Source organism: Xiphophorus maculatus, chromosome 12 (genome assembly GCF_002775205.1).
Source record: "Xiphophorus maculatus strain JP 163 A chromosome 12, X_maculatus-5.0-male, whole genome shotgun sequence".
NCBI classification, from domain to species: Eukaryota; Metazoa; Chordata; class Actinopteri; order Cyprinodontiformes; family Poeciliidae; genus Xiphophorus; species Xiphophorus maculatus.
The window spans coordinates 25,296,835-25,305,791 of record NC_036454.1 but is presented as its reverse complement, the minus strand read 5'-3'; the positions used below and the strand labels follow the sequence as shown (position 1 = coordinate 25,305,791).

The following is an 8,957-nucleotide window of genomic DNA, read 5'->3' as shown; positions in this document are numbered from 1 at the left end:
ACCCTGATATCGGGTATGTGTTTACCTTATAAGCCAGTTGAAGAGTAAAGGTATCTGTTTTCTCATGTTGAATGCCAATGTAAAATGAAGGGTAATATTTCATATCATTTCCTGACATGACAGCTACACCAATATCAGAAATGAAAATAATCTGATATATTGGAAGACCTTTAATAGAGCTCTTCAGTCACAAATAATACTGGGCTAACACCATTAACATGTAAATGGTCACAGATGGCATTTATTTAATGTTATCAGGAAAAAAGACATTGTTTATTCATCAAACCAGTCAACTTTGGTCAATTAGCAACTTGAACATTTTGAGAATGTACATCGGACAATGACACAAAAAATGGTCTGTATGAAATAAATAGCTATGTTGCTCATTTACAGCTTGGCTGGGAGACAGAAAAAACAACAAAAAAAAACATAAGGGTTAATCTTCATATTTAAAAATGGCATACAGATGCGATGTGATTCTCGTGAACTCACTAACTGCTCCAAAAAAAGCTGTCCTTTTTAAATAAAGCTTTTCACGTTTAATATGTACCTTCAAGAGCCTGTTATAGTTAAATAAATAGAATGCTTTCCATTTCTAACATGCACATCCAATTTGTCCGGGGAAACTATTTACAGTTCACTGATCCTACACGTCCGCCTCTTTATTTTATTAATTTTTTTTTTTTTTTTTAGTTTTTACTCCTCTACACGATTCTTTCTCGTCACAAACGCTCATACACACGAATGTACAGTCACTCTTGCAGACATGCTGCATCTATATACTATTAACACAATACCTAAATCTATGGCAAGTGATCAAATGCTAACGGTGAACATGGAAGTCCATGTAGTGTGAAGAAGAAATAGTCCAAACACCACATCTTAACCAGGGAGGGGCAGGGCGGTGAGGGGCTTACAAAAAGTTAGTTTACAATTGATCATGCACTGTATAAACTCAGCGTATTATTTGGTTTGACAGGTTTTCATCAGTGGCTTCCGAATCTGCTTGTTTTCTTTAAGTGAACAAAGAAAAGAGTGAGGAATAAGCAATCCTACCAAATAATCTCTAAGAATATTTAAGTCTTGTGTAAGTCCCCACCATTCTTCACTCTCCTACATCAAAGTGGTTTAGCTATCTTTTCGTTAGCTTCTGTGCGTAGCCAGGAGCTGCTGGAAGGGGTCGTCTCTTCATGTCCATAGTAGTGTAGGAACCCCAGGCCATCGCGCCGTAGGTTGAGGTGGGCAGTTTTTTTTTTCTTCTCTCTGTTGTTTTTTTTTAAGCTGACAATTTTTGTTCCACTCTTTTTCATGACGCAAAGTAAGAGTTCTGCATTGAGTAGAGGCGGTCGATGGGGTTTCCCACGCGGGCCTGCATGGAGTTGACTTCCGAGGACGCCATAAAGCAGTCGCTGAGGCTGGTTAAAGACGTGTCGCTGTCTATGTCGTGGAACGCAGAATCGTTACCTGTGAAGAGAGGACATGGTGCGATCAGTCATCAGAATTCAAAGCAAGCCTGTTCTGGAGTAAGATTAAAAAACACCACAAGGTGTTAACTAAAAATGTATAGCATGATGTAATTGTTAAGAGAAAAGTAGCAATATTTCGTACTACTGCTAAAACATTTTTAAGGACAGTTTCAATATGTGTGACATTTCTTTATTGTTTTTTTTTTTTTAAATACGTGAACTATAAAAATCATATATACATATACAGTACACACCAAATTTAGTAGCAGTCTGCAAGCACTATTAGTCAAATTATCAAGACCAGAACAACAAAAAATACAATACAGTAGCACCGGAAAAACAAGCTAATATTCACTGACATGACAGGCACGCTGCTTGTAACATGACTACTTTTATTTTTCATGTAAACAAGAAAAAAATGTTTTTCTTAGCCAGCTGAGCAGGAGTGTGAAGTGATATTTAGTTCCTTCCAACTGAGTAGCTCTTGCTACTTCTGCACTTTGACTGACATCTCATTAATACACCCTGATTCTGTGGAATGGTATGCAGGAACATTTCAAGCCGCCGTCACATTGTTTCTTATTTTTTCCATATATGTTGGCGCTTTGAGTAGAACTTGTCATGCAGATCCAAATATGAGGAACTGAAGTGGATTTAGAAGAAATTAAAGTTCTGTAAAATGTTTGAAAAACGTGTCAATTTTGAAGTGCTCCCAGTTTTCCTCATGATTGTGTGGTGAGATCAAGGGTGTGAAATTTGTAATGTTCATCTGCATCAACACAAACCACTCTTTATTTTTTCCTCTAAAAATAGAGAAGGAGATTTCTAGAAATCGCTTTCCCTATGAGTGCTCCTTGGTGTTTAGAAAATTAGAAAACAAAGTAATCAGAAAGTAGGTCATGCCATGAGTTTCACTTTTAGTTTTAAGTACCCAGCACTTGAGTTTAATGAATCATCATTAGCCTGGCTTAGATGGTGATACATTTCCGTACTCAGGCCTCTGTCACCACAGGCTCGCTCAGAAGGAGAGATTGCTGAAAAGTCAGCAACTTGAAGCTATCAACTACAGGTTTCCTTAAATAGAAAACATTTTACCAACTGGCATAACAAACAGAACTTGACTACATTATTTTATGACTTGGATCAAATTGGAACATATGTACAGAAATTGAATCTGTCTTGTAAAATGACTTAAGACGTTGTTTATTGTGAATCAGCACTATATAAATATAGTTTTGGAACTCAATAGAGATGCAGAATAATGTAACATGGGTACTGGTGGTTCCGAAGCTGTTACATCTTGATACCAGCATTGCCAATTCAGAGGGAGAGACATCAGACGAAAAAATAAATAAAATAAAATAACAACACTGGGCTATAAAATCACAGCAACCTTGTATTTAAGATTTATAGCAGAGTTGGAAAATGATAATTACTAATAGTCACTTTGAGAAATAGCTGTTGTGTGTCATCACAATTGCGAGAAGACTTTTGTTAGATATCATCAAAGCTCACTTTTTGCTGCCCTCCCTGGGACGATTGAAGGACAGCGAGGGAGCATGTAAACAAGGGGCACCCTCTTAAAAGATCTGGTTAATAGCAACTGTTTACGCCTTTCATAAAAACCTCAATGTGTTATTTCTCTGGGGGGAATAGTTAACTTTATTACACTCTGGATCTTAATGATAGTGTTGCACAAAATGGGGACAGCGTTTTGAGAGATATCTTTTAATGCCTTGCCAATATTGTTCTGTTCCCCAAACCAAAGGAGAGTGATGAGACGAGGGATTTGGTTTCTTACTGCCGCGAAGAACTAAATGGAAGCAAATTATAAGGAAGTTATGAACTTCAGAAAATGGTCCCACTGGGACACGTTGAGGACATCACTCAGAAATGTGCTGTTCCAGTTACATCCCGTGGACTCAAACGTTGATTGGCTCATTTTCCCGCCCTGCCTCTATTTGCATTTTAATTCCGTCTGGTATCAAACAGAAATCGGAGGCTTGTTGTTTTCCCACTTCTGCTCCATTATCTCACCCTCCTCGAACTGCAGTGCATCTCATCTCAAAGCCAAGCCACATGTTTCTGCCGACATTAGGAAACATCATCAGTGACGAGGCATCTCTTAGAAGTGGAGGCATGGAGTCGAAACCATATTAAACAGATCTGAAAGCACACTTCAAACCCCGAGAGTTTATGGGAACAGTTGTGTTATCTCATGTGGGAGGAGATGCTGCTCGCTCCTCTGGGAGAGCGGCTTAAATCAGGGAGCTGTGGCCAGGGAACATGTCCCACACAGAGGAGCCATGGGGCTGATTACGGGACGGGCATGTGTTCGTCTTGTGTGTGTGTGCATGTGAGCCGTGTAGCGCTGGGAGGTGGATGCTCACCATATGGGTTCATATGGTCCCCAGGCATCTGTGGGGGGGTGAGCCCCTGCTGGAACGGGTCTGTGCTGTAGCCGTTCTGATCCATGGTGACCAGCTGCTGCTGAGGGGGAGCGAGCGGTGTAAAGGAGTTCATCATCCCCTCCATCCGATTGGACATCACCTCTGCAGCGAATGGAAAAACAAAAACATGTACAGTAATTACATAAAACACCTTTAATGAAGGGGGGAAAAAAGACATAACGAGTGTCAGTCCAAAGCAGTAGGGCTCCAAAAAAAAAAAGAACTGGATTCACACCTTAAGTAACATCCTCTTTGCATTGTCAATTTTCAAACATGTACTAATTATACATCTACCATAACCAACCATTATCCCAGTCACGTTGAATGAATCTGAATATTGCTTTATGGCAGTAACTCAATTCACTAAGTGAAATAATAGAATAATTACACACAGACTGATGTCTTCAAGATCTTTATTTATCTTAATTATGACAATTTTCTATTTGACGCCTATAGAAAAAAAAAGACATTTAAGATCAGAATATTGCAATGGATCAATAAAAAACACAATTTTGATCCAGAAATTTGGGCTTCATGAAAAGTAGTGTTAATACCTGACAAACAAACCTCTTCTCAACACACATTCTAGTTAACTAAATAGGACTGTGCTTTAGAACTAGATAGTAACTAGTTGTGCCTTGCTTAAATCACATCCATCTCCCATGAATTGTACATTGATGGCTCTATGTTGAAAGTTTGCATACATAAAGATATGAAAAACATATTTCCTTATTTTGATAATAATTCTGTCCCAGTATTGACTGAGTACAGGATGGAAATTATTCAACAGAATTCACATTGCCTCCAATTTGGCCTTTCAGAAACATTGTTTGAGACCATTTCAGGGAAAGCCATCATTATTATTTCCTAGTATTGACATAATTTTTGGTAGTCTGTGCTCATGTCTGTAGCTGAGGTGAGCATGAAAAGATGCCGTTGAAAGCAGCAAGGCTGTTTCTAAGTTACTCTGTTCAACAGCAAACCAGTTTACTTAGAAAAACATCTTAGCAGATCGACTTCACTGTTTACGATATATATCCTATATTGAAAAAAGATAGAGACCGATTTGCGCAATTATCACTGATAATCATCATACTGCGATTTCTATTGGATTTGTAGTTTTAATGGTTCCTATGATAAACTTTTTCTGATTACCAATTCTGTTTTAAAATGACATAACCAGCAACAGAACTTACTAAAAAGCTTCCAGATAAGAGTCTTCGGTATAAGTATCCTGTACTTTGAACTTTAAGAGACATTGTTTTCAGTCCAATTAAAATAGCTTCTATGTTTAAAAACGACAACAGTCTGAGTGCACTGACTGACTGCGTGTTCGATTTCAAGATGGAAATTAATCTGTGACATGATATAACAATGATCAGTTGTTAAATTTGTAAAAGAAAAATCTAAGTGAATATGAACTAATTCATAAAGAAATTCAATCAGGTCATTACCCTCATTAGTTAAGCTAAGTCCTGTTAAGTTGACAATTTGCTGCTGGCTCCAGTTCAAGTGGATTACCTTCAACCTGTGATAATACATCTTCCATTTTCAAGCACATTTTACCAAAATCATGACAACGAATCTCCACACATTGATTTTTATACCAGGTTTCCATATAATTACAAGCCTACAAAAACATGTGCATTTATAAACCTTATTTGATAGACAACTCTGGTGCTATTGGGGGCCCCTTGTTGGTATAGAGTCTAAAACAGCTGGTTAGGGTTCTTTCGCCTTGGGCCGTCTCTGTTTGCTTTTGAGAGAAGCTCCTACGACTATCCAATACCTAGATTGCTCGCCTGTCTCCGTGTTAGCATTTCCATGGTAACCTACAGTAGATCTGCCACAATTCCCCTTGACAAACACTGCTTTTGGCTGACTGAGTGTCAAGAGGAACACAAAGCTGTCTCACAGCCTCAGTACTCGAGCCCATCCCCCCACGTTTCACTTTCCAGCGGTTTTACAAAATGATGTCTGCCATTTATTTTGTTTGCCTCCGGAAAACAATTTCCAACTTTGTTCTGTGGTGCTCTTGTTTACCCGCTGACATGTTTGTAATCTGTTATCCTTGCGTAATCACTGAACACAAATTTGATTACAGTGCAACACAGCTACGTAATGTGGGATTTCTGAGTTCTTGGTTTCCAAACATCAACACTCGAAATAGTTTAATTGTTTAATGTGATCAGATTAATTAAAAAGTCCTTTGCAAATACATGCATCCTTAAACATTTTTCGCATTTTGTCACAGCGAAAACACAAACATCTCTGCAATTCACTGAGATCTAATTTTAGAAAAAGATAAAGGCATATTAGCCGCAAGGAGTAATGAAAAGAATACTTAGCTTTCAATAAGTTTTTACAAAAAAAAAACTGAACAGAGTGGTATCCATTCGCATTTGGCTCCCCTGAGCTAAATAGTTTTAGCTTATGGTTGCACGTCTCTACCAACATCTATACTCGCATTAAATCTGATGAGCTTCCCAATCCATACTGAAGTAGAGCTTCTGTAGTGCATAATGTTGCCACCTCTATGAATAAACATTGACACCGCGTCCTCAATGGCAGCCACACAAACCTCTCTGCATGTAGGTTAAAATGTCTCATTTTGGTCTCGTCTCACCAGAGTACCTTCATCTACAAGTTTGCTGTGTTCCCAATATGGCTTGTTATAATTTTGTAAACAGACTGCATGTAGCTTTTTTTCTTGCTACATGTCTGACAGCTGTTCTTCTGACAGATTATCCCATCACAGCAGCGGCAGCTTCATAAGTTTGCGCATGTAAGATACCATTACCATTTTCAGTTAATGGATGGAACAATGTTCTGTAAGCTGGGATATTGTTTAATTTAATTTAGGGGTGTGAGAGTAATGGATGGTTTTATGTTGCATGGATGTTTCAAATTGTAAAAAAGGTTCAAGGGGTAGGAAAACATTTGCCAGGCCCCGCACAGCCGCCGCTGGTGCCGAGAATATGAAGGTCGTACCTTGGCCGAGCCGCTGGGAATTCTGCTGCTCTTGTTGTTGCTGCTGTCTTCTTGCCAACTTCTTCATCTGAAACGAAGGAGTCAAAGTTGTGAAGAACTCCCAAAACTAACATGCTGTCTTTAATTTAAAAAGGATGCTCCTCGCTGTTCACCCTTGCGTGAACCGCCTGAAATCTCTATCTCAGCGTGCTTCGTTGTCGAGTATCAAAGGTTTTCGCGAGATAATCATCAGCAAAGAGGAGGGCGTAGACATTTAATGCAGGACCAAGCGAGATTTGCAACTCTTCGCTCTCGTTCTCTGCATTTCGCGAGAGGAATGCGGCGATAAGTTTAACACACGCATAGTTGCGGTGATTTAGTGGCGCAAACAGAACGGAGCTGTTCTTTCAGACGGGGAGAGTCGGATTTTAATCTGGTGTAGGGTGTCTCTCACCTTAGCTCTCTGGTTCTGAAACCACACCTGGACCACTCGAACACTGAGTCCCGTCTCTGCAGCCAACGTTTCCCTAACCTAAAGACGAAAAAAGAAATACAGTTACCATCACACACAAAAAGAAAATAGAACTTTTTTTGATTTTTATTTGATTGGAGTAAAACCTGAATGGTACTGTCTTTTTTGAGCCTTTTGGTAATTGGTTCCTAAAGGTTCTGGAGCGACTGCTGCTCCTGTTTTAGTGTTTCAGGGCTGAAGTTATGCAGGCATCCCCCCCCTCATCTCAGTGTGATGTTTGATGCAGACGGACTGTGTTACTGCTGCCTTGCCTCGGCAACGCCGAAACAGAAGATAGCTGTCCACTTCAAAGTTCGGCTCAGAGGTGGAGGAAAATTACTATTATTTTTTTTTATTTGAGGATTTTATATGTCAAACTACTGTAGGGCTTTTAAATCCCCACTACGCTCCAAACAAAAGAAAATAAAAATCCCACTTTGTCGTGGAAGTTTTTCTGTGCTGCGCCTCACCTTCCTACAGGGTTTGGAGGAGACCTCAAAGGAGGCCTTGAAGGCCCGTCTCTGCTGAGTGGTCAGAATAGTCCGCGGTCTCTTGGGCCTCCTCGGATCCTTCCCGTCGTCCCCTTTGCTCTGGCTCCCGATTCCTTTCTCTGGCTTGATGTCTAGCTCCTCATCATCACTTTTCTCTGCAGGGGAAAAAAGAAGAGCATCATTTAGCCAAAATGAACCCAAATTTGGACAAAGCACAGGCTTTAAGTTGCTGACAGACGGCTGATAAATGTATATTTTTATTCCACTACATCGGGTGAGGAACAAACGGCCAATCAAACAAGAGACGTGCTTTTGGTACTTTATCAATTTTGTACAAATGGGGGAAAAAAAGAGGCATGATTAGACTTTCAGAAGCATGTGGAGAGCACGCTGAAAAATGATCTTGTTTTTTTTCTTTACCCTGCTGGACATGGTGTCATTAGTAATTTATTGCTCTCAGCTTTGCCTAATTTAAACTAAATCAGTCTCTGATAAGAAAACTTACCTCATGAGTGCCACGGAAAAACCATTGTGGGCTCATACTGGAAAAGCATCTCTAGGAAAACTAAGTTTGACTTTGTCGTAGCTTTTAAAGGCAGACTGAGGCTGCTGCGACAGATCATCTATTCAATTTGTTTTGTGTTCTTGAAGCTCGTAAAGTAGAACCTTTTTTCAGGAAACAGACAAATATCAAGTTCTCTTGTACCAAAGGACAGCAGCATACATCTACTTTAGATCTTGATTGATTCAAAAAAATCTATCCCTAGGTGTATTTCTTTTCACTAAAAAGGGTAAACTGTCAACAAAAACTACAGAAGGATTTTCACAAAATAACACTTTTAAAAACTTCACTGCAAAAACCCCCCAGCAAAATCTGCTTTCTGATTTGATGACATCACAAGAGGCTTTGACAATCGATGATTTAAATACATTTTCTTCTCATAATTTACTGTGAGGAAAATTGGTTATTTGAACTGAACAAATAGCAAGAGGTCACTCAGATATTTTGGTTTGACCAGGGATCATAATTAGTCCAATTTAACAAAGAAAAAGCTCAACAGGGAAGAGA

General features: G+C 39.3%; 1 protein-coding gene across 2 annotated transcripts in view; it reads right to left on the bottom strand.

Annotated features, from left to right (window-relative positions):
* Positions 1-221: 221 nt before the first annotated feature.
* The window catches only part of lmx1b (LIM homeobox transcription factor 1 beta), a 65,584-nt gene continuing 56,848 nt past the window's right edge, over positions 222-8,957 (bottom strand). For both annotated transcript variants that reach the window (XM_023343038.1, XM_023343037.1), the window contains 5 exons: positions 7,868-8,043; positions 7,341-7,418; positions 6,908-6,974; positions 3,857-4,018; positions 222-1,464 (listed from right to left, as the gene is read on the bottom strand). In XM_023343038.1, the coding sequence (XP_023198806.1) occupies positions 1,307-1,464; positions 3,857-4,018; positions 6,908-6,974; positions 7,341-7,418; positions 7,868-8,043 (641 nt within the window). In that variant the 3' untranslated portion in view covers positions 222-1,306. The remainder of the gene's footprint in view (positions 1,465-3,856; positions 4,019-6,907; positions 6,975-7,340; positions 7,419-7,867; positions 8,044-8,957) is intronic.